Source organism: Prosopis cineraria, unplaced genomic scaffold (assembly GCF_029017545.1).
Source record: "Prosopis cineraria cultivar Desert tree isolate PC_DT_omini unplaced genomic scaffold, ASM2901754v1 PC403, whole genome shotgun sequence".
In the NCBI taxonomy this organism is placed as follows: domain Eukaryota; kingdom Viridiplantae; phylum Streptophyta; class Magnoliopsida; order Fabales; family Fabaceae; genus Prosopis; species Prosopis cineraria.
This window is the reverse complement of record NW_026555728.1, coordinates 7,487-34,814: the sequence shown is the minus strand read 5'-3', so window position 1 is coordinate 34,814 and position 27,328 is coordinate 7,487. Positions and strand designations below refer to the sequence as shown.

The window sequence follows — 27,328 nt, the reverse complement described above, 5'->3', positions numbered from 1 at the left end:
GTGAAATGACGACATTCTTCCAGGTCAAACAAGAAATGACGACATTCAAGTGTCGTGCTGGTTTGAGGATATTGACTTCTCCACCACGTCACTAGTTGTTCAAGGAGTTCAACTTGATTAAGGGACGGGTAATTGTACGGCATGTTTTTCACTTTCTTATCACAATTCAAATAATTAAACTGCTTTAATCTTTGTTTACAATATCGGTAAGTCAAATGTTAATCCTGCAACTCAACTCAGATTACCAAATTACACAACTGATGATCCTGTCTCATCTTTTGAAACAGTCAGAAAACAAGGATTAACATCCCCTGCATCATAAAACCAAGGATACATTTTCAACGCAGCAGATTCAGCTGGCTATGAATACTATCTCCCAGATAAAATCTCAGGACAGTTTATGATCTTCTGTTCGTATATGACACGGTCAGATAAAAAATACAAACAGAACAGACAAAAACTCTTGTGTGTGTGTGTGTATATATATATATCTATTTTACAAACGATGGATCCATCAAGTCAGATATGAATAAACGTATAAACGTGTTAGAAGATGTTAACAAAATGTCTAGTATGTTTGCATATTTATTCACAAGTGGATGGTTTACAAGGGAAGAAGTCAAACAGGTTTGAATCTAGAGGTGCACATGTGTAGACAAGATGCTCTATCAGTCATTTGGACGAGTTGACATAGACTCTCGAGGATTCATTCTTGTAATTTCCTACATAAGTACATAATTGTTTCTATGGTCAAAAAAAAAAAATGAAAAACTCTTCCAAACAACCAAGACAACTAAGATGCTTACACTTCAAACTGTTACCACCTACGCATCAAACTTGTAGGTTATGAACTAGAGATTCTTATGTAGATTTGGCATACAAAAAATAAATACACCAAATCAGTGAAAAACATACAAGGGAGCATGTTAGAGGTTTGAGAGAAGTTTTACTGAAAAGTGGCTTGATATGCTCATATGCCTACACGTTTCCCGTCTAAGTTTCATTTTCTTTCATACTTTGAAGTTACTTCTGCTGTCTCTAATCAGCATACCATTGTGTGAGTAGATATGTATTGTATCAGCCAATCATTTGGTTGGGGTGGGAGGGAAAACGATGGGGAAGGTTGAAAGGAATGTACATGTAGCACCAGTAAGGAGCTTTGTTATCTAGCATCAACATGGATACAAGACATGGCTCATACGGAATATGTACATGATATTGATACCCTACAATGATCACCCAGGATATAGCCTGACAAAGCTTGTGATCTGTTCTCGGCATATGGGACACTTCGATAATTTTGATCCACATTCTCTGCAGGTCTGTAACAGAATCACTTGAAAATTATCACAACATATAAAGGAAATTTTTTTCTTTTTTTTTTTTTTTTGGGGGGGGGGGGGAGGGTGGGAACTGTTGATCTGTTTGGAAAAGCTCACCATGTGCCCACAGCCAAAGGCCAAATCCTTTTCATTGCTCAGGCAGATGGCGCATGCCTGCATTTAATAGGAAATGGTTTCAGGTTTAACATAGAGTTCAAGTAAGTCAAGGTCGACACTTGGAAGACCAGGATTTATGTTCCCGCTTTTAGAAATCCTGTAATCGAAACCCTTATTTGGCAATAGAACTGGAAAGATTTCTTCCCTAGTATAACGGTTATATGGGTTTTCTTCAACCACAACAAGAATTTCTTCATCCCTGCCAAAAGATTATAATCCTCCATACTTCACCCCAAAAAAAAAAAAAAAAAGGTAACTTACCATGGCAGGTCGGCCGAAACTGTCTGTCCAGACAGCAACCTGAATAGAAGGAAGAAGTCAGGAACACGAGGTTCTCAAATTCAGAACTCGAGCATACTAACAAAGCAGTCCCCATTTTACATGCCTTTTCCTACCATTTTATGGGACTTGCCAAGCGAATTTAATTATTATAGATTTAAAATTTCCACCAATTGATATTATTAAGGTTAATTTGTTATATGGGCTAATATCTAGAAATTATGCAATGCATAGTAAAAACGTCTTCATTACCAGAACTTGCATTTTATATATTATACAAATATACATTTATAAATTGGGAAAATATTATGGAAAAGTCCATGCAATGCTATTCCTTGTGAGGTTGATAATTTTTATTCCATGAGTACACTTTCTAAACTTGAAAAATTATTAAACTTGCTAGAGACACCAACAGACAAGAAGAAAGGAGATGCACCTTATCATTTCTCGATCTAATTTTTCTGTCAAGATCAAGGAGCCTTGCCTGAAGGGCAAACCGAGAGAAAGTAACTATGAGTCATTAGGAAAGTTCACCTGGAACAAGGCATATTTTGAAATAGGCACCAATAATTACCTCAGCTATCATTGTTCTAGATTCTGCAGCTGCAACATCTCTACGAAAATCCTCCTTTAGCAGTTGGACATATTCCCGCTCTGATTGGAGCTCTTTTTCTTTCTCTTCAACTTCTCTCATGGCAATTTCAGCAGTCTTATGTCTCTCATCATGCGCTGCAGTAAGCTCTTGGATGTGTTCCCACTCTTTCTGCAGTTCCCTCTTCAATTCAGCACATTTACTCTGTTGATTAACAAGTTCCAATGAATAAAACAAAATTAAAAAAAAAAGAAAGGTATATAAAGATTTTCCTTCCTATCAATCAAGAGAAATTAAAATACTGATAAGGCACTTAAGATAACAGGCCTCCAGTTTTTGTATATATTCTTCTTGCTTTCTTTTCTCTGCAAAGTTTGCTTGGACTGCAATCTGTATGGAATTAAACTAAGTTGAACAGTTCAAGACAAGGATATGTTAAAATATGAATTATGTAACAGGATTAATCACAATCAAAACCTGCAAGTCTTGTAGCCTCTCAGATAAATGATGAACCGCATTTTGAGCTTGTGCCTCAGCATTTGATATCAGTTTCTTTTGGTTACTCAAGACAAGCAACTGTAAAATAAAGTAAGCATTTGCCCTAAAATGGTTAAACTGCACGGCCACTCCCAAATTTGAGACATATCACCAGGTGTTCAGATTCTTTCTTTAAGCTCTGATATCTCTGTCTAGCAAAATTTGCTCGTGCTGCCCATTTGTCACGCTCTTCTTTAAGAAATATAATCTCATTCCTGATCAAACATAGGAAACAAGAGAATATTATAATTAAGTTTTTATTCAAGCAAATCGAACAAGAAACCAAGACAGCAAATGGAAACTTCACCTAAACATTGCTATTTCATCTTCGTGGCATCTCACCCCTTCCACTGTATGATCCTGTGGTCTCTTAGTAGGTTCCTTCATTAAATCATAAGTTCATGATTAATTCTGTCCTTTAATCACCAACCCACGCCCACTTTTTTCCGCATAAACAACTATATCCAGCATACCTGACAGCCTGTAATCAGAGGGTTGGTGTTGGTGGTTCCTTCTGCAATAGACCAAAAAGGACAAGAAGGCTAACAATTTATGAAGAATTGGAATTACCCATCCAATGCACAACTAATTATTTTGGACAACATTCCCAATCAAAAATTTGGTATGATTTGGCAGACACCTGAATAAAATCCCAAAGCAAGGGGATGAGGTGAATGATCATGACCCTCCTCTTGATGAGGATTCTCAAGCAACCCGACCTAAAAAGAAAAAATCGTAAAAAATCCAAACACCTGTATCCACAGCTTCCAGAAATTCCATTTAGAAATAAAAATCTACGTTTCCCGGAGAAGGTCTTTCTGTTTGAGCGGAATCCACGTTCTTCGGAGTGCATTCAACTTTATGCCATCTCCAATCTTCAATTAAGCACTTCGCTGAACTGAGAAAGAACATAACAAGCACAAGAATTAGATGCCACCAATAACAACGAAACAAACGAAGAAGAAGATGATGATGAAAATTCAAGGCTTGCCAATATCTGACGGCTTTGCATCGCGAGCATCTCGTAGTGGCTGTGCAGCCACACAAGGCACAACTGAAGCAATTGCTGAGAGCGTCACCGGACACTTGGGTGGGTTTCCCTGTTGCGTTGTGACTGCCGTCAGTGTCCTTCATTCCCGAATTCCACTCATCAAACCCTTCCTGCACAATGGCTCGTGGAATTTTTTTTGAATGAAAACTGAAACACTATATTAACAACAGATTGCAACAAATACAGAAGGCCATCACATCCAAGCTACATAGAATTAGAAGTGACTCGTAGAGTTAAAAGTGGCTTTAACTTGTTCCAAAATTTGACCTTAAAGTTGCACGCTAAGGTATTTAGTAAGCATATGCACGTTTTCAGACTCAGAAACTACGCGTGCAAATAGCAAGGGATAGTGTTAGTATCACTCAGTAGTACTTTCTGTTCTGTGTGGAGGAGGATGGCAATTGGCAAAAATCTTTCAAATTCATGATAATGGAGGCAGCTTGGTTTCATTTATGAATGAATTTATATGTAGAGATTTTGCTATAACTTCACAACGTTGAGAGGCTGAAACCTTTGAAAATCTGGGTTTTCCATTCAGTTGGCTCCGGGCACATGTTTTTTTTTTTTTTTTAATAAAGTTTTAGATTTAAATCTACTAAGTAGGGAAAATGGGGATCTTCTAAATTTTTTAATTACACTTAAATACCATAAGTTCTAGACATTTTAAAGAAGGATCAAACGTTTTGGTGCAAAAGAATTCATGAAAAATTTTAATTCTTAAAATTTATTTCAATTATCGGTTTAATTCTAAATTTAGAATTAGAATAATTTAGCTTTTGTAATTTATTGAGTTAATGAATTACAGATGGTAAATTATTTTGAGTCAAAAAAATCATTTAAGTTAAAATGGTTACCATGTTGCTCTAGATTAATGGACATTTAAGTTAACTCCATATTTAATTTGAGTTAAAACCCATTTTTACCTTTAAAGTATCCATAGAAAAGTAACTGGTACTTTAAAATTCAATAACAGGAAAAATAATCTCTCTACTTATATGAATAATCAATGTCAAGATGCACATGTTTAAAAAAAAATTAAGAGAAAGAAATTGATGTCAATTTAATTAATTATTAACATAAACTGATAAATTTTTTAACTGCTAAGTAAAAAAAAATTCAGAATGTTAGTTTCATCATATTATTCAATTTCAAGGTAGCAATTCCCTTCTTAAATATTTTAGGAGCAAAAAATGCCCTCTAATTCAAAATTAATATAAAACTAACGGTAGACATCAATGTTGGTTAGCTAAGGGGTGACATTACACCAATTCAACATTTTAGGAATAGCATTGCTCCAAACGAATAGTTTATGATGACTGATATTACTTGTGAAATATATGTAGTTGGCAAATAATAATTTCCTTTAATCCTAAATATTGTTTTCAGTATATGTTAGGATTACTAATGAAAACATATCAGTCAATCTTTATTTTTATTTTCTCAACCAAATTTCCAAAAATCTTTTCAACGCCAGCACCTTAAAATGTGTCTGTAATGAGTAAAGCATGAAGAGAAGCCTCAGGTTTAATTATCTTCAAGACTTCAACCCAATGCTCCTTTGGTTCAACTTGACTCAATTATAAAACCTAATTTTTCATTAAATTTGATTTGATCTGGTATTTTTATTCTCTATTCTCTTCATTTTTGTTATTTTTTACATGTGATTACATAATTTTTTTTCAATATTCACTTTTAATTAAAGAATGTTATTCTTCCCTTGCCAGCTATAGTAGTGGCTAGTTATTTATAATCAAGATAGGCAAGGGCTTTTTCCATTGTGGTGATTTTGTAACGCTTAATGACGACTATCAAGCACAAAGGACCAAAAATAAACAAACAAACAAATACATTACTAACTAATTAACCACTTGTTTTATTTCTTTTTTACTGATTATTCTTTAACCTGATCGCTAGCTAGGTATTTAATTTTCTTCCAATTTTTTATTTTACACAACATGGGATTAATTGCAGTTAATTAAGCTAATTATAATTTCAACCTGTAAATGATCAAATGAAGCAAATAAACTAATGAACCATATGTGTCAAATTAATTGCCTATATATATGAAATTAATCAAGCTTACCTTTTTAGACTTGTTAACAATTCTTAAGGCTTCATGAGACTGATGTGTTTCTGGGTCCACAGTTTTTGTCTCTCTACATTCATTCTTATGAACTAATCTCCAGTGCAGAACTTGGCATCTCCTTGAGCTGACAAACCCACAAGAAAACAAATATATATATATATATATATATGACTGTTAATTTCAACAAACATCGAATTATATTGGAGGAATTTGATTTTCTTTGAACAAAGCCCCGTTTTGAATCTTGTAAATTAAAATAAAATGTCAGAAAAATTTCACTCTCCTTTTAATTGAGACTCGACTAGCAGACTCGAATGTGCATGTCAGTGGTATTAAATATCAAATAATTTTCACAAATAAATTTTGACATACAAATAATTGCAATAATTATCTATCACTTAATCATCATGTATTACTTTCCATACTAAATATTTTAAAATTATAGCTTGAAGTGTTATTGTCTTTTTAAAATTATTATACTTTAAATTTGAAAATACATGCTTAATCACAAAAACTTAAGAACACAGTTAAATTCTGGCCAAAAAACAAAGAAGAAAAAACACTGTTAAATCATCGAGATGCAAGTGAAATAAATTTATGATTTTGGATAATCAATCATTGCAATTAGTTATTATAATATTTAAAAAGAAAAACATCGTGTAATAATTAAGTACAGTGAAAAATAAATCACATGTATAAATAATATATTATAGTTGAGGAGACTACTTGCCAATATCTTGCCGTCTTGCACCTTGAACACCTTGTGGTGCTCAAATTGCCGCAGAAGGCGCAACAAGCACCATCGCTCCGACCACCACCATTGTTAGCCGTCCGGTCACCAGTGGCCGGCTGCTCGTAGACCGCCACAAAACCGAGACCTGTTTGATCGCCGGGCTGCTCCTGATCCTCTTCCTCCTTTAAAAGATCAATCAGACTCTGAAACTCCTCATTTCCATAATTTAAAGTAGTGTTATCAGATTGTTTAGTTTCTGTGCAATGCAGCAGCAACAAGCCAAAGCCTAGAATTACTAGGCAAGTGATGAACAATAGCCAAGGCTTATCATTATTGTTGCTATAATCTGAGAAACTGGATGAAAACAATCCGTTATTTTCTGTGAAACTAAACAACCCCAGAAACCAATTCAGAATCCCATGAACCAGAAGCATCTAGCTAGGTTAATCCAATATCAAAGCCAGCAAAAATCTCCGCGCGCGATTTCAAGAAGAAGCTGATAAAAGAAAGAACAAGAGAGAGAGCTTCAAGGAATATTATTATTATTATTATGCCACGCTTGAGTTCCATTATTTGGTGATATATATATATATATATATATAAAGTAAAAGAGCTCCCGTTCTTGTGAAGTTCTGTGACTCTTCTGGGTTATTTCTAAATCTCGGCGATGCTTTGAATATCGAAGCGAAAAAGTCATGATTGCGTGGAAGGAATAGAACAAGTCAAAATTTTGATATAAAGTAATGCAAGATAGTGGGTATGGTTAATTATTAAATTATTACTATCAGACGTTGCTGTTCTTACCGGCCAGAAGCAAGAGGTTGGGGTTGAAATCTGAGTTGTGAGAAATCATTGACCTTCGTGGGCAATTTCCTGGGACTCACACTTCTTCTTCTTCTTCTCTTCTCCAGGTGATGATGCTGCTTTGAACAAACCAGGAAATTCCACAACTGCTTCTTAATCTAATTTAAAACTACTTTTTTCATTACTCACAAGAGACAATCCTGTTGAAGACATAGTTAGATGTTAAATATGAGACACCTTTTTTATATAAATATTTAAATTTTGGTTTGTCATGAAAGACTAGTCTAAAACTAGTATTTAATTTTGAATTCCTTTAATTTTTTCATCTTTTTAAGGATAATGCAACTTTTAACTCCTTATATTTATCTCAATTATTAATTTAATCCTTCATATTTAATTTTTATTAATTCAGTCCTTTAAGTTTATTTTAATTATTAATTTGATCCTTATTATTTAAAAAGAAGACAGCACTAACAAAATTTGTCGACCTACATGATAAAATATCAATGGTAACCATAAAGATTAATTTAAAAAATATAAGTACTTAGTTAAAAAAGTAAAAGACACAATTTTTTTAATAAAAAGAGAACAAAACACAATAAGAATTATATTGATAAAAATTATGTTGATTTGATGATTAATTTATTCTTATTTAGCTACATATATATATCTCAAGTTCTCGATAATATACTTTACATATTATATTATTTTAAGAGTTAATTTGTGTTTTAAAACTTAAAAGACTCATATAATAACTTTAAAAAATATAAAAAACTAAATCAATAAAAATTAAACTTGAGAGACTAACTCAATAACGAAAGCAAAACTTAAAAGGTTGAAAATTTCTTTATCTCTTTTTTTTTTTAATTACAACTAGTATTTCCTTTCATGTATTTTCTCACTTAACTCATTGCAAAAAGTTAATACTACTCAATTTTTTCTTGAGCTTTGCAAAAATTATATGAAATTTTCCTTGATAGTTTATATATTTTGAAGAAGATGGCAGTATGCAATTTGATTAAAAATTCAAAGAAAATTTGTATATATTAATCTTTATTTTATGAAAAACTTGTGACCTTCTATAGAGAATCGATACTTCAAATTATATCATGTATTTATATCGGTATCATATATTAATGTCTTATATTTTTTAATAGAGTGAGTATATTTTATTTGGTATTATTATAAATAACTATATATGTATGCTAATTTAAATATTTTCTAAGTTAAAATTATATTTTTAATATTTTTATAAAATATATACATGTATTGAAATGTATGGTATCTTATATTCCTAAAAATTAAAATATCAACACATTAGATACGTATCATATCTTATATGCATATCAGTATTCCTGCAACTTAAGTGACGACATGTAAGTTTTAAATATAGAAATATAGAATAAAGGTCTGCGTAATTAATAAAATTTAAAAAATTTGTAATCACTCTGAAAATATAAAATAAACTAAAATCCATGTCAGCCAATAATTCAACGACACAGAAGAAGAAGCAAACAAAAAGGAGGCTAGTTGGCACAAAATAGATAGATAGATAGAAAGACAGAAGGCCTCAAAAAATTTGGAGTGAGAAATAATTTTCTTTGACTTGATAAACATAAAGAAAGCGATGGATTATTCTAGAGGATTTTTTTGAACATGGAATATTCTATAGCTTGGAAGCATTATCATGCATCTTTATCTTCAATTTCTTCGATGAGTTTTGATTTGTTAACGTTGGATTGATTGACTCGACAACTTAACATTCAAAATACCAAAAAAAAAAATTGTCATGACACGTCTATTTTCTCATTTAATTTGGGTCGATTAAAATTAGTGCGTGAAGTGTGAACAGAGAATTAATTAATATTGACTTGAGAACCCATAATGAGAGAGAAACAAAAATCACTTGGACCACTTCAAAAAAAAAAAATCACTCAAAAGATATGATTTTTATCATGAGTTAACAAAAATATCTTCATTAATTTGAGAAGATACTTGAAATTAAATATATTAATAATAGTTTCAGCTGAAGTCTGTAATTTAAAATTAAAGTGTGCTGTAAATTATTCATCAAGAAAAAATGTATTGTAAATTTGCAATGCTTAAAGTAGTTAAATAAGATGCCAAGAAATTCAAAATGATATTGACAATTTCACAATTATATAATAAATACATGACTAGTGACTTTGGGCTTCTGGCAGTTGCTAATGTGAAATCAAACGTCTTTTAAGTCAGCTTTTGTAATAATTTCAAAAAGTATCGGCTGCAGGAAATAATAATGGTATTTTTTTTTTCTAAGGCAAAATTAAAACCCGTTGAGTTTTATTGAATATTCTAAGTTTTCAAGATATTTTCATTGTGAATTTTGTAACATCGGCGTTCTTGGATGCAATTTTTCCATTAAAAATACAACTTTTTTTTTATTGAAAACAGACTGATAAGTACAAATATACAATTACATGACACGCAAACAAATTAAACTATTTAGATTATCAAGTGTTAAATTGTTCAAATATAAGTGAATTTAAACTGATATGAAAAGTCCTGCATCAAATAAAATTAAAATTAATAATTAATATAAAATAAAGTTGAAAACTCCATGCATAAGTTTAAATCTTAAAATTTTAAGTTAAGGTGTTGTTTTTTTTTTACTCATTTATTCTTACCCCTGTTTTAGAGTGTTAACGCTCGTCTCTAATTAAATATGCCTATTTTTAAGTATTGGATAACCTTTTTAAATTTTTGGTCCAAGAGTTAGGGTTATCAAGTTGTATCCTAAAGTTGTTTACACCCATAAAAATAATGACCACAAAACACTTGTAATGTTGGTGACAAATGACAACCATGTCACACTTTTTATATGATTTGCATTATTATTTTAAGCAATCATAATTCTGAAGTCTACATGTGATTTTCATAAGATTACATTAATTTGTATAATAAATCAAACTAGCTAATTCATTACATGTGTATGCCGTCATTCAATGCGTCATGGGGGTTCAATTTAATTATTATTCCATGATACTCGAAATTTACGTTGTTTTCAATTCATCCCGCAGCTACTTCACTTTTAATGTTTTGTTTAGATAATTAATTTATATTTATGTTCCTAATTATATTTAATTAAGTACTTGAAAGTCTAAAACCGCTTATTGCGGATAAAAAGAACTTAAGGGGCAATTTGATTTCGTCACAGTGGATGGTGACTATTTCCATGGAAAATATTGTTGATCTCAGAGGAATTGCAAGATGTTGACTTCAGTTCACCTATAATAATACTCTAAAAAAACATAAATAAAAAGTGTGTGTGTATATATATATATATATGCATTAATTTTTTGGATAATTTGAGTAATTTTTAGACAATATTTATATTTAAAATGGAGGCATTTAGTCCAATACATGTTTTTCAATGTAAACGATCAATTAATGATTGAATATATGAAAATAAAATTTTAAAAATACAAAAAATATTTATGTTTTGTAACTATTTATATTAAAGGATGTTCATGAATATTTCAAAAATAAAAGAGATGTATTTGTAATGAAGGTAAAATAGAAAGGAGGTCAAAGTATTTTATTCTAATAATAACAATGATGATTATGCATAACATTCCCTTCATTTTGAAATATAAGCAAAATTGTCAAATGATTTCTTTTTTTATACTCCCTCCGTTCAAAAATGTAAAGTATTTTTAATCGAATCTCATCTTCTAATAAAATAGTTACCTACTTTTAAACAAATATTATTTTTTTCATATTTACTCCTATTAAACACCCTACAATAAATATAAAGTCATTATCAATAAGGGTATATTTGAAAAAAAGGGTAATGATTACATCTCGAAAGAATAAAAATATCTTACATTTCTGAACATCCAACTTTTTAAAAAATGCTTTATATTTTTGAACGAAAGGAGTAAGTAAAACAATAATTTCAAGAAGCATTTATGATATCTTTCCTTAATTACTCTTTATTAAATAATAATATTATTAAATTGAAAAAATGAAGGATTAAGCACAAGGACAGTTTAGTTCAAACTTTTCAATTTCATATATAATTATATTGATTAATTAATTTTTTTAAACTAAGTAAATTGAATAAAATTTTCTTATATTTAAAAGTGGAGGGGTTACTTTAGAATAAGAAATATTCATCCAGATGCCTAGCTTATCCGCGATCTCATAATAAATCTCTGCTTTCAATTATGAAATACTTTGCTTTCAATTCAAAAAACCTGAAATTACCTTATGGAGAGAAATTGTTAATTTCAAAATTATAGTTGTTGATAATTAAAAGTAAAGTTATTCTTTATTGTCAGTGAAATCTTCTCCTTATACTTAAAAAAAATTAAAGTTATTATTTCTTTATAGTATGCTTGTTATCTAGTTTCAAGTTGCTCATGGATAATAACTCAAATCTTAAAATTGATTTTGTGAAAGTTAATTTCAAACTTTAGTTGTTAATAAATAAAAGTAAATTAAGTTGTTATTTTTCATAATTTACTTGTTATTCAATTCGAATTTACTCATGGATAATGACTCAAATCTCAAAATTGACTTTTTGAAAAGCCACGGTCAAATTAAATCTTCTAGAATGTAGGTGTTAATAATTAAACGTAAAATTGTTATTTCTAATATTATACTGGCCCTGTTAAAAAAAATAAGGTAGTTTTTGAGAGATTAAATTTTAAAAATATAATGTATTTTTAATATTTTAATGTATCATTATTGTCTTTTTTTTAAAGTTTCTTTATTAAATAATCACTTTATATTAATTTTAAAGTGAAATATTTTATTATATAAAAATAAATATGAAAAGATAGCATTAATTTAAAGATAAATAATTACTTTATTTATGAGTGAGATTTAATTGCATTTTTGAACAGGGTACCTGCTATTCAGTTTTTAGTTGAGAGTGTTACTCATGAACAAGGAGTCAAATTGTAAAATTGATTTTGTTGAATGGCAATCGTTAAATTCAAACTTTTAGTTTTTAATTATCAAAAGCAAAATTTTCCACTCTCGAATAATGACTCAAATCTTAAAATTTATTCCCTAGTACTGTTACATTTGCACGGCTCAATAATCATGGCCAGGTTATTAAAAACAAAGCGTTTTGATTAGGTCACTTCTTTATCAATAATTTAAGGATTGATTGCTAAAATTTTGATTATAGTTATTAAATTTTATCAATACTTAAAAATTATTAATATGTTTGTTTTCAAAAATTTAAAACACTCCTTACATATATTATTTCTTTCAAAATTTTAAGATTTGATACTTTATCAATCTTTTATGATAAAATTTTTTATAAGTATTTAATTAAATTGAATTGTTGTTATTATGCGATGAATATGGACTTCTTCAAAACCTCATGCTCTTGATAGCTTAACAACCAATGCCAATGGAGGAATGTCATCTTTATTTAAAAAAAAAAAAAGGCAAAGGGCTTTTATGCAAATGTATCAAAAAAAATTTATTCTATTTAAAATCCTAGAACTCTACTGGCATTTAATAAGAGCATTTCCATGGGATTTGAAAGTCATTCTCCCAAGCAATTACTATCTTTCCGTACCAAAATTTTTCAAACCACGTTGGCATTTATTACAATAAATGATGGCTATGTTTTGTGTATTGTAGATGGCGAGTTTTGTGAGACTATTGGCATCAGAACATTTCCGTTCTATCTTTCCACCAGATTAACCAAATTTTCAAACCACGCTGGCATTAAAATCACAATAAATGATGATGGCTGTGTTTTACCGTTTAGCAGGACTTCACTGGCATTAGAGCATTTCCTTGGGATTTTAATGTCAATTCTCACCGAGCAATTATCTTACCACAAGAGTGACCGGCATCAAAGAAGAAAGAGCACTGTACTTACACGATTGTTATAATGTTCCATGAAAATAATGTCAATCCATGTCACCATCATCACAGCAGTGCCATACAAATCCAGGTTCATTCTTCAACCATCAGGAGGCAATACTCTATGACTTTAGTTAATGTGCATAAACATGACCCCTTGGACGGTTCGGAGTTGGCTTCCCTCCTCTGCATCTCCGCTTAAAAGGTGTATGATTTGAATTGTCCAGATTTAATATATTATATATTATTTATTTTATATTTTTCAAAATAAAAAATTTGAATAAATTGTAAAAAAAGATTAATTAATCTATTCACCAGTTTGAATAGTTCAGATTTAATAAAAATGATCCACTTTTATTATCAAAACTTTTATAAATTGACTATCCATATATATTCTGAACAATACATGTTTAATATTAAAAAAAAATTTATAAATTTTATAAATTTTTAATATTAAACATGGGTTATTTATATTAAATTTGAACTATCTAAATTGGTGAACAGATTTATCAATTTTTTTAAAAAAATTATTCAAATTTTTTATTTTAAAAAATAAGAAGGTACATTTAATGTAGATTGTCCAGATCAAATCTAAACAATTCAGAAAATGCACCTCCTCAGTAGAGGTGTGAAGGAGGCTTCCCTCCAAGTCCAAGCTGTTCACCATAAGATACATAGAAGAGATGTATGTATAATTAAAGTAAAATAGATGGGAGGTCAAAGTATTTTAATCTAATACCAATGATAGCGTATAATATTCCCTTTATCTTAAAATAAAAGCAAAATTTTCATATGGTTTCTTTTTTTTTATAAGCAAAACAGCAATTTTCAAGAAACATTTATAATATATTTCCTTAATTGCTCTTTATTAAATAATAATATCATTAAATTAGAAAAAAAAGTGAAGGATTAATCAACTTTATTAAACTGTGTGAATTGAATAAAATTTGCTTATATTTAAAATTAGAGAGGGTTCTTTAGAATAAGAAATATTCATCAGATGCTTAGCTTATCCGCGATCTCGTAATACATGCTCTGCTTTCCATTATTAACAACTTTGCTTGCGATTCAAAAAACTTGAAATTGACTTTATGGAGAGGAGTAGTTAATTTCAAATTTATAGTTGTTGATAATTAAAAGTAAAGTTATTATTTACTGTCAGTGAAATCTACTCCTTAGACCGTTGTGCTGCTGAAAGACACTTGCTGGAAAGTTGGAGATGGCACGAATATCCGACTATGGTCCCTTGGATCCCTGGAATGCCAAAAATTCCTTCCTGAAAAACTGAATGAGTGAATGTGGTAGATGTGGACTCTAATCTGAAAGTAGCAGATTTAATATCTGATGGCAAGTGGTATCTCTCGCGGATGACAATGAATCATCCCTGCTCTGCGGCCTGGTCAGAAACTAAGAATGGTATTTATACTGCAAAATATGGTTATCGATTGAACTTCCACAGGTTGCATCCTACAGTGTTAGAGGGCCAGACTATTTTTGGACTGATATTTGGAAGATTACGATTCACCCAAAGATCAAACACTTTCTACATAAAGCTCTGGCCACTAAGGAAGCACTCTTTTCTAGGAAATGTTCTCCCAACCCCACAAACTTGTCCCTGAGTCGATTGAGCACATGTTTTTGGGTTGTTAGTGGACACACAAAGTCTGGTTTGGCTGTTCACTGTCGTTCAGGATGGTCATTCAGGTATCCAGCCCTTTCACCACTAGCGCTCTCATTTTCTTTGTAGGTCCTGCATGACCTCGGCAAAGCCTATGTCGCTCGCATTTCCCAGAATATTTGGAAAACGTGCCGTACTTATGTGTTTTCAGCAGCGGAATTGAATCCTTCAAAAATTATTTGCTGTACTGATGCAGCAATATCTGAATTTTGGAAACATAATTATAAGGATCATATTGCTCCAAGTATTGACACTGCCATTTATCCTAAGTGGAAGCCTCCAGATCATAATTCCATAAAGATAAATTATGATGGGGCCTTCTCTTCTACATCTGTTCGTGCTGGCATTGGATTAATCTGTAGGGATCACAAAGGTTGTTTCCTGAAAGGTTGCTTTGAACAAGTGACTGCTGACTGTAGTTCTTTGGCAGAGCTAAAAGCCCGTGATAAAGCTATTTCAGTTGTGAGAGATTTCACTCCTAAACCAGTAATTATTGAAATGGATCGCAAGGAGCTTTTCACAATTCCTCAGTCTAAGCAAGCAGCTCTTGGCCCTTGGAAATATCACAACGTTCTTCAAAGCATGTTGGCATCAAAGAAGAAAGTGTACGGTATTTACACGATGGCTATGACTTATAAACAACTTCAAAACACTCAACATGAAACAAATAAAATCTTCCACAAATCCAAGTCACCATCATTACAGTAGTCTCGTGCAAATCCCGGTCCATTCTTCGACCATCAGGAAGCAACACTCTGACTTTAGTTAATGTGCATAAACATGAACCCCTGAGCTGTTCACCTTAAGATACATAGTAAGATTTTCAGTTTAATTTAATAAATTCGACCGATCAATCAAACTTTGAAGGTAAGAATATCAAGTTCTAGTTCTCTGTTAAAAAAAAATACCCTTCCCCTTGCACGTATGATCACCCGGTGAAAACCCTGAGACGAGAAGTGATCCGCTCTCGGCAAATGGGACAGTTGGTTAACCTGGCTCCACAATCTCTGCAAGTCTGCATTTTGAAGAATTGTTAAAACGCATGAAACTGACTGAAAAGACGAGAAAGGAGACCTTGAATTCAGTGAAGCTCACCATGTGCCCACACCCAAAGGCCAAGTCCTTTGCATTTGTCAGGCAGATAGGGCAGACCTATAAATATCAGAATTATCAGAAGACAACCTCAAACTTGTCAGCAAAGCAAGCAGTAGTGTATAGCAATTACTTGCTCGTTAAGTTTTAACATATTTTTAGTGCAGTAAGTTTAAATTATCAGGCAGCCATTAAAACAAACATACAACAGCACTCTTGGTTTTAGTCTCATATACCTGCTGATTTCGCTCATCGTCTGTTGATGAGTGTATATTGCTCGGTACACGAGCCGGTGGTGCAGGTCGAGAATAAGGAACTGGAGGAGGTCGTGGAATTATTTTCTTTGCCCTTCCTGTTACACGGCTTTTATCCATTGAAAAGAAGAAAAAAGTCAATCGTCAAACGGCAAATTCAATCAAATGGTCACGACAGAGGAAACAAGGTTGCTTCAATGAAAACTGTCACCAGACTAGAGTCACAGCATATTATACTTTCTTTTCGCTTTCCAACTAGTTAAATTAAGTAGTGCATACGAATCCTACCCAAGTATTCCAAGTTCAATAGCTGCTTTATACTGGAACGGTATCTCCATAAGAGCAGCCAAAGCAAAAGCTGCTTCTTTCTGAGAGGGGCTTGAATTTTTAGACATAATATCAGTGAAATTAACAAACTGCATAGAAGAAATATGCTACGTAAGCAAGTGATGGTGATGGTAACAATGCAAATAGGTAAGGTATCGCCATCCAAAATTTCTGAGCATCATTGTGCTATACCTGAAAATTATCAAAATCACGTGCAGGTATCTTGTCATCAAACTTTCTCATGTCTTCCCAAGGTCCATCACCAACTCCAACAAGAATAATCGAAAGTGGATATGAACTGGCAATAGAAATGATCAGTTAGAAAGGAGAAATCACGATTTAACAGGGGAAGTAACGTAGGTTGCTTCAGAGTTGTTACACTTTAGTTAGAATGTTTACTTATTGTTACATGTAACTGCAATTAGTTGGAGAATTAGTCTGTGTCTGTATAAATACCAAGACGACAAGCATTATTCTCAACTCGATACAGAATATCTTTTCACCTTTTTCTCTGAACCATTTCAGTATTACTATTTAATCAAGCACCTGCAAGTTTTTATAATTCGATTTTACATTGGAATCGTCGCTCTGGTGCAGCTACGAGATGAGAACTTCCAATGAGTTGTAAATTTAAGGGTATCAAAACAATTACGTAAGCATTCAGGGTTACATTATCTAATTGTTGGAGACTATGAAATTTTTCATGAGCCTTAAATCACCAGATTGAGTTCAAGTCGTTTCTAACATAATCCACCCTTCAAGATAAGGATGACAATGAAGCAGATCAGGATAGTGCCCCCCACCCCCCCCCCCTCTCTTTTCCAGCTATATATCCCCACTATATTCACTTATAAGCTGCCCATTCTCACCCCTTACCCTCATGAACGTCGTCTTTCCCCAAACCCAAACCTGTGGGTTCAAGGTAGGTACAGAGCATGGAATGGATTAAACAAACTGATAAAAGATTAGTGAGCAAGAAGCATATAAACTACAAAACAAATCAATAAATAAAAGGTCTAATGAGCTGATTAAAAACCAAAAACAGAATTCAAGAATTTAATATGAACATATGCATATGTCCAGAGGCATTTACATGCGCAAGATGTGTGTGCGTGTCTCTAAGTTTGTTTCAGTAGTTAACACTAACAGTTACCTGTTAACTTACAAAGCCCAATCAAGCTGAAACAAGTGGGTTTGGAGCAGGCCAAGCCAAAATGGCCATGCCTGCTTTAAACCCAGAGATGACAATAAAACTATTCACAAAATTTTTGTTAGCAACATAAACTTTTAAGCTAAAGTGATTTTTGAAACTACTTATCAATTTTCTATTTCTACCTTGCATCAACAATAGATTGGATGGTCTTCTGTTCTTGAGGACTGAGTTCTTTGTCATCACAGTTGACACTTCTTGTAACCTTCATATTAAACCAAAACAAGCAAATAAGATTTGCGACAGACATTCACCAGCTCAGATATATAGAGGTAGCCTTGGAAACCTGGCCATCTGCAATTATAACCAACACATGGAATTGGCCACGATTTTTCTCAACTATGTCTATTGCAGCCTCAATCACCGGACCATAAGAAGTAGGCCCTTCAAAACAAAAATTGCATCCAAATATCTTTCAGCCATGATTTTTAAGCTAAAGATTAAGGTCACATCATATTTGAACAAGCAGATGAAAAAACCTGAAAGTTTCAGGTTCGGAACTATTTTTTGGTAGCAAGCCAGGACTTCCTCAAAACCATGACAGGATGAGTGATCACTGTGAAAGCTAAACACTTCTTGATCATGGGTGGTAACTGCAAAAGAATGATAATTAAACCAGAAGTTAAATCTGAATGAAATTTCCTTTATCCGTGGACTTCCTCAAGGATTGGAACTTACCATCACCAAAGCCAAAACATGGAATTAAATTGTCATCATCGAAGGGTGCCAAGGTCTTGCCAATAATAGAGATGGCCTTCTCGTAGGGGTTGGGTGTTGCTCCAATAGCATGCAGGCTTCTGTTATTGAATGACATTTTGCCTTCAATAAAAACATGGATGCATTGGCTTCTGAGGTGAGCAATGAAAGATAAATCATTTTAAAAGGTAATGCGTAATTTAAACCCATATTTCTTTTATCAAACCAGAAACCATATCTATGCCAGTTTAAGTCCACAATCATGGCCACGGAACCATCAGGATATATATATATATATATAGTGCGTGACCATGCGCGTGATGTATTGCCACTTACCAGTCCACTCGTTGCTCTTAGTGAAATCAATTCCAAGGATGAGATTTGAAGATTCCAAACCTTCTTTCCTCAAGGCTGCAGTAACCTGTATAAAAGAGAAGGCCGCTGAAATTTCAGGTTTACTGTGGAATCCATATATGCCAATAGTTTAGAATTTGCTCATAAATACTTCCTTTATCTTTTTATTGTACACAAAATTCACTGATGAATATATAAATTACTCTAATTTATCGTACATGACATGATTCAGAAAATTCATTTTACTGACATTAAAATTCTTGAAACTCCATTGACGTTATGGTTGGTTCCAAGCCCGGATAAAGGAGGAGGGTTGTATTAGGCTCTCAATAGCCAATATAAAACTTTGTTGAATTTCACATGCATATGGACAATAGATGCTTTCGTGCCAATAAGTAACACGCTGTAAGGCTCGAGTGCAATGACAAGTGAGTTAAAACCGCTGCATCGGCACCCAAATGTAGTGTTAAATGAGCAAAGACCACCTCGTTCTCCTGGACTACCACAGCTAAAAAAGTTAGTTCATATGAGCAAGATCATATTTGGTACTTGGAACACCAAGACCTTAACTTATAAATCTACAGAGGTAGTAGGAGTTGGGATTCGTAGAAGAATTAATATTTTGTGCCTGTAGGAAACTAAATAAACCGATCAAGCCATGGATACTAATGGTTTCAAACTTTGATATACAAGAAACATAAGCACACAGAATGGGGTCAATATCATTGTTAATAAGGAATGGAAGAAGAATGTCATAGAAATAAACAAAATCAGGACAGAATTATTTCCTTAAAAATGATCGTTGGACATGAGACTGTCAATATTACTAGCATTTATGCACCTCAAGTTAGGGCAGAAACCGATCTTAAGAAATTGTTTTGGAAAGACTTGGAAGGGTTGATTCAAAGCATACCACAAAATGAAAAATCTTTATTGGAGGAGACTTTAATGGTCATGTCAGGAGGAAGGGAGGTAATTATGTGAGGGTGCATGGTAGTTTTGATTTTGGGGAGCTAAATAATAAAGGACAATCTATTCTTGAGTTCCTTTTATGATTTCAAGATTGCCAACACTTGCTCCAAGAAAAAGGATAAACATCTCATCACTTAGAAAAATAGAGCCTCAAGATTATAGATTGATTTCTTTTATGTCAGGAACACAGATAGAAGACTTGGTTAAATTGTAAGGTGATTCCAGGGAATGGCGTAACAACACAACATAGGGTCCTTGTCGTTGATGTGCATGTTAAGAGTAAAAATCAAAAGTGCCAACACATAATATACTCAAGGCTTAGGTGGTGCAGTTAAAAGGTGAGAAGCGAAAAATTTTCAAGCCAAATCTTTTGGCCAAAGGAATTCAGGAACTTCAAGAAAGCGCTAGCATCTTACAAGAGAATATGGCTAAGAAGTTTTGGGAGAATCAAAAGGTTTTGGTTCGAGAGATGAGAAGTCTTGGTAGTGGTATGAGACCATACAGGAAAAAGTCAAAACATAAGAAAAAGTGTTTTAAAGCCATCCATTTGTGCAATAATGCTAAAAAAATGATAAAGGTATCGTACGGCTAAGAAGAAAACTAAGAAAGCTATGAGCGAAACTCATTCTAAAGCATTTAAAGAGTTTTACAATGGTTTTGGGATAAAGGATAGAGAACAAAAAATTTATAAGATTACTAAGAGTGGAGAAAGAAAATCAAAAGATCTAGAACAAGTAAGGTACATAAAGAATGAAAAAGAAAGAGTTTTGGTTACAGGTGGTGATATTAAAAACATATGAAAGACCTACTTTTATGGACTTTTTAATGATGGAGGGGGCTCGTCTAATAACTTAGAAGATTTAGTAACTTGTAAAAGAGAACATAATCCGTCATTCTATCCAAGGATATATGATAGTGAGGTAAAGGAAGCTCTTAAGAAAATAGCAAATGGTAAAACCAATGGACCTGATTGTATCCCTATGAAAGTGTTGTGGCTGACTACATTATTTAATGAGATCTTATGATCCAAAAAATTGCTTGATGAATGGAAGAGAAGCACCTTAGTTCCTATTTACAAAAATAAAGAAGAGATTTAGAATTATGTAAACTACAGAAGAACTAAATTTATGAGTCATACAATGAAATTCTAGAAAAAAGTGATTAAACATAGGTTGAGATTGGCTATAAGAATCAATTTGGCTTCATGCTAGGTAAAGCGACTACAGAAACGATTTATCCACTAAGAGAATTAATGGAAAAGTATCAAAACAAAGGTAAAAATTTACCCATGATTTTTATTGATTTGAAAAAAGTACATGACCGTGTTTCGAGAAAAGTACTTTGGAAAGCCTTGAAAACAAAAAGAGTCCGAGTTGCCTACATTAAAGCTATACGAGATATACGTGAGGGGGCAACAACTAATATCAAAACATCTGGTAGTAAAACAAAAAGGCTTTCCTATAAGGATTAAACTACATCAAAGATCATCTTTGATTCCTTATTTGTTTAACCTGATTTTCAATATTTTGACTGAGCATATTCAAAAGAAAATTCCTAAGCACATGCTTTTTGCAAATGATATAGTTTATATATTTGGGAGCTATTATTTAACATGATGGGAATATTGTACATAGGATACAAGTTGGGTAACTTAATTGGAGAAACGCTAAAACAGTTATTTGTGATTGAAAAGTATACAATAAACTTAAAGGAAAGTTTTATCGAACTGTTACAAGATTAGTCACGTTATATGGGGATGAATCTTGGGCTTTATAAAGATAGCAAGAGCATAAAATTAGAGTAACATAAATGAGAATATTCAAATGAATGTGTGAGCATACACGAAAAAATAAAATTTGAAATGAGCATATATCATAAAAAGTTGATGTGGCATCTTTTCAAGGAAAAATGGTAGAAAACAATTGGAGATAGTTTGGACATGCATTGAGAAAGCTACAGAAGGCACCAGTGAAGAGAGAAGAACAAATAATCTTGGTCTTATAAAAAGAGATAGAGGAAAGCCAAAAAAACACTTATAAAAGTTGTTAAACAAAACCTTTTAATTAACACTATTTTTAAAAGCTTGGTTCATGATAAAGCACAATAGTGTCGTACAATCCATGAAGCCAACTCCATCTAGTGTGATAAGGTTTGTTATTGATGTTGTACTAACATGAAATTCTTGAAATGACCCTGCGTTGATAGACAGAGGACAGCTTTTGGGACAAGCATGTACATTGACTAGGGATAGGGATTAGGGACTACCATTCTATATAATAATGTGTTCACTCAAAACTGATTGAGAAGCTGTAGAAACAAATTGCGCGATGCGCATTGTTCTTTGGTAGATGGTAATAGTAGATTGTTTAGAATTAAAAATGTATAAGCATTTCTTGCCCCAAAAAAATTGCATAGGTATCATCCGATACGGGTGATCTTTTTTTTTTTTTTAGGGGGGTCTGGGTAATTGGGTATTGGAATAACTTTGTTGATCTGACTCGTATCAAATTAAATATTTACTAAACAATCAGGAAATAAATGCCCAACTGAATTGGATTAGAATTTCCTAAACTGGGATAGAAATATAGACGTTAGGGGCGAGGTTTACGCGCAAGTAACGGGGTTTATCATTTATGAGAAGGAAATGGAGAACCGCTAAATCACTTCTTACTTTCTACTTTCCTTTCGCTTCTTACCTGAGTAATTAAGCTTCATTCCCGCCACCGCCATCTTCACAGGAAAACTACACCATTGCGTTTTTTTACTTCACAGTTCTCATCCTCCCGATACCAGGGAATCATTTTCTCCTCCGCCGCCGCCATGGGAGCCGGCAAGCGGAACACGGAGATCAAGAAAATTGAAAACAAATCAGCAAGGTATGTTTGCTTCTCGAAGCGCCGCAAGGGCCTGATCAAGAAAGCTCAGCAATACCACAAAATCTCTGGGTCCCTCATTGCGGTGCTGGTCTTGTCTCCTACTGGAAGATCCTACGCCCATGGCTTCCCTTCCTTCGATCCCATCATTGACCAATTCCTTCACAGCTCCGCGGCAGCAGCGTCGTCGATGACTGTGACAACCACCGGCGCCAGCAGCACAGCCGGGAGCTGTGTGACGGAGTCCTCTGTTTTTGACTCGGCCTCCACTAACGTAAATTTGAAAGAACATGTGGAGGCGATTAATGTGGAAGGGTGTAACAATCTGGAGGAGCTCTTGGAGATGAAGAAGAAACTGGAAGAGGCTAGAGAGATAGTGGTATGCAGTTTCGCGGACTCGCTCATCTCTTGACATTCTGGAGTTTTGAAAGGTGCAATTTTGATACATTGATTGCTAAATTTTTCTTCTCTCAAAGATGGTACTCTGTTTTACTTGCATCTATAAATCCTAGAGCACCTTTCCGATGTTTTAACAGATAGCTATTGAGTTATCAATTGTTCCAATGAGTTGAGCTCTTCAATAGAAGTACGATTAAGTGCCTGCTTGGATTTCGTTCACAATTAATTAATTGCATGGAAACCACCTTTTTGACAAAAATTGCTCAAACACTTATGTAAAATCAATTATAAATTTAAAATTATATTTTTTTAAAAAAATCCAAATACTTATTGTTCATGCTAAAAATAATTATAAATCTAAAATTATGATTTCCTTAAAAATTTACAAACAGCTCTTATTATGTCAAAATCAATTATAAACCAGAAAAATATAATTTGTAAAATAATTTACATGATTTTTGAATAAATTTTAGAAATGTATAATTGAAAAATTGAATTGAAAAACAAATAATAGTAGCTCATGAAATAACCATAATTTCAAGTTCATAATTAATTTTGACAAGTATGAGGTGTTTGAATATTTTTAAAAAAACTCATGATTTTAAGTTGATAATTAATTTTGACATATATAATAGGTATTTTGATTTTTTTTTTGAAAACATGATTTTAAATTTATAATTAATTTTAACATATATCATGAGTATTTTGATATATTTTTACAAAAATATGATTTTACCTTATTTTCAATTTTACTTTTCAGGTTTGATTAAAATCAATATCATTAATCAATTATATAAATCAATTATGCACCACATAATATAATCAATTATATTTTAAATCAATCACATTAAGCAAGTTTTTCAATGATCAATCATACTCAACTGAAATCCAAATACAACCTAAATTGACTTTTTTTCTGTTTTCCTGGGGAGCCAAAATCACTCTGGCTTATGAAATTGAATTTTTAAGCTTAGAAGTGATAAACATTAGACCACATCTAGATTAAAAATTCATCATTCAAACCGAAACATGCATCTCAAAGACAAAAAACACAAGCCACGGTCGTTTTCATGGTAAGCAGCCTCTGGTTTTTTTTTTTTTTTATATGGTATGTGGCCTACACAACACGAGGATCACGCTGTAAACTACACAACACGTGTGATCACGCTTCGGCTTGTGAGAAGTAAAATGGAATACATACAGTGAAGCGGCATGATATGATTTGGTCAATCACCACAATTCCTATCCCCAAGACTTTCCCGTACGAATGATGTAGCAATTTATCCCCCCCGGGGGGGGGGGGGGGATGATGTAGCAATGAGAAATGCGTTTTCGCCTAAGGCTTAAAGGTTTTTTTTTTTTTTGGGCCTTATCAATCATTTTTACACTAAAATTTCACATTCAATATTCTAAATTTAATACAATTTAGAGGAACAGACTTAAAATTATTATCAGTTTCTAGCCACTGTATAGAACCCGTTCATTTGGCAAAAAAATGGAGGGAGGGAGGAGAGAACCCACTTAATTCTTAGGAAACTCCTAAAAAAAATTCAATCCTATCTTTTATAGTCTGCCACTGTGAAACTAATATTCTATAGTCCACATGCCTAACATATCTTCTTTGCGCCTCAAATGGGAAGTCCAAAACAAGCTGCCAGCACCACCCGCCCATGGTTCCTAACTTCAACGTTCTCTAATGATCTTTTTTCTTAAATCTTTTCTTTCCCAAGTGATATCTTTCACGCAATAAATTTAGAAAACATCTTTATCAAAAACATGTGTTTTAATCAATCAATCTTTAATTATTTAAAATATATATATCATTTAGCTTTAAAAAATATATGGCCAGTCTCCAAATAAACGTTTAAAACTTTTGCACGTAATGCTTTATAGCTTTTGAAATCAAACACTGCGTTTCCTCCACTATTAAGCCTAAAGAGAATATCCAACGGGTTCGTGGATCTAAAACAAACTAAGGTCCACACCAATAATATAAAGGGCTATTTTATCCACTAATAACCAATCACACTCAAAAACCAACCAAGGCAATAAAGAAGTCATCAATGATAGCTATCATGACCAGGCCCCCAAAAACACGCCATTTTCCACTTGCCTAATATTTTATGCTACTTCGAGTTTCTAGTTAATTATTCCAGTCATATCTTATTCACCAAAAAAAAAATTGACTTTTATTCGATTAACATAGAGATTATCATGTTGATAAAAAGACCTCAATGAATATTTTAATTATAATTTAATAAGGTCCAATTAAGGTTTTCAAAATTATTCTTCAGAAAAATGTTCAATGAAACTTCCATACTTACATGAACATATGCTAATAGTTTTGGAGATAAATTTTCATGGAATTTATTTAAATTCATTACAGCGTACCATCTGGCCAAAAAAGGAACCAGCAATCGAATTTGAATTTTAAATTTTGCAATCACATTGAAAGAAGAGCCCTCATCACAGGATCGAAAGCAACTTGACTTTAAAGTCTTCGTCTAACCAATATCTAAGACACTGGCCCAGTGGCAGACAACACCTTTCAAAAAAAAAAAAAAACACACACACACACACACACATTTGAGTCAGCTGCATCAACGCAGCTGCTCCACCTCCAACAATATTTTCCAAGCAAATAATATTAAAGCTTTAAGTTTAATTAAATTATAGTATAACCATTTTTTATTTTGTAAAAAATCATTTATTGTGTATAATTAAGGTAAATTAATTTTCAACTTGACTCAGATTGAAAAACTTAAATGGGTTATAATAATAATTTAATTAAAAAATAAATAGGTCATTATAAAATTATTATTACCTTATTCATAATAATATGAGAACCAAGAGAGTCATATATAGCAATCTTTATTATCGAATTTATTGTTTTAAAAATTCACTTACTTTTTAGCACAATAATTTCAAAGCCCAATAATAATTTCATCGTGCTTAGTCAGTTTATGAAATATTGAGAAATTCATCGTTTTGAAAATAAAAGTAACTCTGTGTAAACAAAGAAAAGAAAATTATTAAAACATTCCAAAAAACCTACTCACTCGCGTGAAAGAAAGGATTTTTTCGGAATATGCATACTCATTATATTTTTTAATTATTACTTACTAGTTTTAATTTTTTATTATTTTTGTATGAGCAACAAAACCAAAATATTTCCAATACAAAACAAACAACAACCAGACAATTTCACCCCAAAAATAAAAAAAAGTAACAACCAGACAAAACGAAATTTTTTAGAGAAACTGAATCAAAATTCAAACCTGCTCTAGGGTAGTGAAGTTATCGGGAATCAAAGCATATTTCTTCTTCGCAGATTCCTTCCCCGCTACGACGGAGCTTTCTCCCGAAGATCGGTTATTTTTACTCGATTTCCTCTGCATCATCATCGGCGGCGGCGGCGGCGGCTGCTCCTGCCGCTGCTGCGGTCGTGGAAGCTGAGGCACCGATCGGTTAGTTAGGTCGGATGAGCTACTACTTCTGCGTTCCGCTTTAACATTTCTGGAAAATTGAGCGTTACGCTTTTTAACATTGACGTTGCCCATCGCATCTTCAACTATAAAATTTCTCACAAAATTTGAATGAAAACCTAGGTTTGAGTCTGATTAGTCCAGAAACACCGAGATTATAGACAAGAAAGCAAGAGAAGCGAAATACCTAGAATACAGAAAGCGAAGCCGTGTAATCAGGGACAAAGAATGGAGAATCAGATGCTCTCTGTTTTTTGTCTCGATTTGTTTTTTCTATGGATTTGGCTTGATCGGTAGCGATAGAATCCGATTCCAAAATAGGAATTAGGCTTCACAGATAAGCAAAAGCTTTGCAGCGTGAAGAAGGCTCGACGAGTATGAGGGAAGCCTGACTGTTGAGGTTGGAAACGTGAAGTCTACAGGCTTAGAAAATGGATCAAGAATGGATTTTGGATGTGCGTTAACTCCAGCGTCTCGTTTGCTTAGTACCGGATTGGAGTGGAAATAAAAATAGCAGTGAAAAGAAAATTGACTAT

General features: G+C 32.7%; 2 protein-coding genes across 6 annotated transcripts; both read right to left on the bottom strand.

Annotated features, from left to right (window-relative positions):
• Positions 1-556: 556 nt before the first annotated feature.
• Positions 557-7,231, bottom strand: LOC129296945 (uncharacterized). 3 transcript variants are annotated; one of them, XM_054935344.1, is made up of 15 exons: positions 6,775-7,231; positions 6,042-6,168; positions 3,899-4,068; positions 3,706-3,805; positions 3,548-3,626; positions 3,381-3,421; positions 3,215-3,288; positions 3,020-3,122; positions 2,848-2,946; positions 2,698-2,775; positions 2,353-2,574; positions 2,215-2,262; positions 1,761-1,799; positions 1,440-1,496; positions 557-1,322 (listed from the first exon to the last, which is right to left on the bottom strand). In XM_054935344.1, the coding sequence occupies exons 1-15, from the start codon at positions 7,209-7,211 to the stop codon at positions 1,236-1,238; spliced, it is 1,761 nt and encodes a 586-aa protein (XP_054791319.1). In that variant the 5' UTR covers positions 7,212-7,231; the 3' UTR covers positions 557-1,235. The 3 variants fall into 3 exon arrangements, with proteins under 3 accessions (XP_054791319.1, XP_054791320.1, XP_054791321.1); XM_054935345.1 differs by having other exon boundaries at positions 2,698-2,760; XM_054935346.1 differs by lacking the exon at positions 2,698-2,775.
• Positions 7,232-15,663: 8,432 nt separating this feature from the next.
• Positions 15,664-27,120, bottom strand: LOC129296947 (E3 ubiquitin-protein ligase RGLG4-like). 3 transcript variants are annotated; one of them, XM_054935347.1, is made up of 13 exons: positions 26,980-27,120; positions 26,586-26,878; positions 19,046-19,130; positions 18,692-18,832; positions 18,493-18,606; positions 18,300-18,397; positions 18,139-18,218; positions 16,996-17,101; positions 16,765-16,892; positions 16,459-16,585; positions 16,226-16,282; positions 16,039-16,145; positions 15,664-15,931 (listed from the first exon to the last, which is right to left on the bottom strand). In XM_054935347.1, exons 2-12 carry the CDS (start codon positions 26,865-26,867, stop codon positions 16,059-16,061), a joined length of 1,305 nt encoding a protein of 434 aa, XP_054791322.1. In that variant the 5' UTR covers positions 26,868-26,878; positions 26,980-27,120; the 3' UTR covers positions 15,664-15,931; positions 16,039-16,058. The 3 variants fall into 3 exon arrangements, with proteins under 3 accessions (XP_054791322.1, XP_054791324.1, XP_054791323.1); XM_054935349.1 differs by having other exon boundaries at positions 26,586-26,823; positions 26,980-27,118; XM_054935348.1 differs by having other exon boundaries at positions 26,586-26,915; positions 26,984-27,112.
• Between the last annotated feature and the right edge of the window lie 208 nt (positions 27,121-27,328).

Bases quoted from the DNA above. Each gene is read 5' to 3' on its own strand.
- LOC129296945 (XM_054935344.1), bottom strand. From the start codon at position 7,211: ATGCTTCTGGTTCATGGGATTCTGAATTGGTTTCTGGGGTTGTTTAGT. The intron at 3,422-3,547 runs GTGTCTGCCAAA...GGTCTATTGCAG, and splicing joins TGCTTTGGGATTTTATTCAG to AAGGAACCACCAACACCAAC. The intron at 2,947-3,019 runs GTGATATGTCTC...TTTATTTTACAG, and splicing joins AGAAAGAATCTGAACACCTG to TTGCTTGTCTTGAGTAACCA.
- LOC129296947 (XM_054935347.1), bottom strand. From the start codon at position 26,867: ATGGGCAACGTCAATGTTAAAAAGCGTAACGCTCAATTTTCCAGAAAT. The intron at 18,398-18,492 runs GTTTTTTCATCT...TTTGTTTTGAAG, and splicing joins TCCGAACCTGAAACTTTCAG to GGCCTACTTCTTATGGTCCG. The intron at 16,283-16,458 runs GTATATGAGACT...TGATATTTATAG, and splicing joins ACGATGAGCGAAATCAGCAG to GTCTGCCCTATCTGCCTGAC.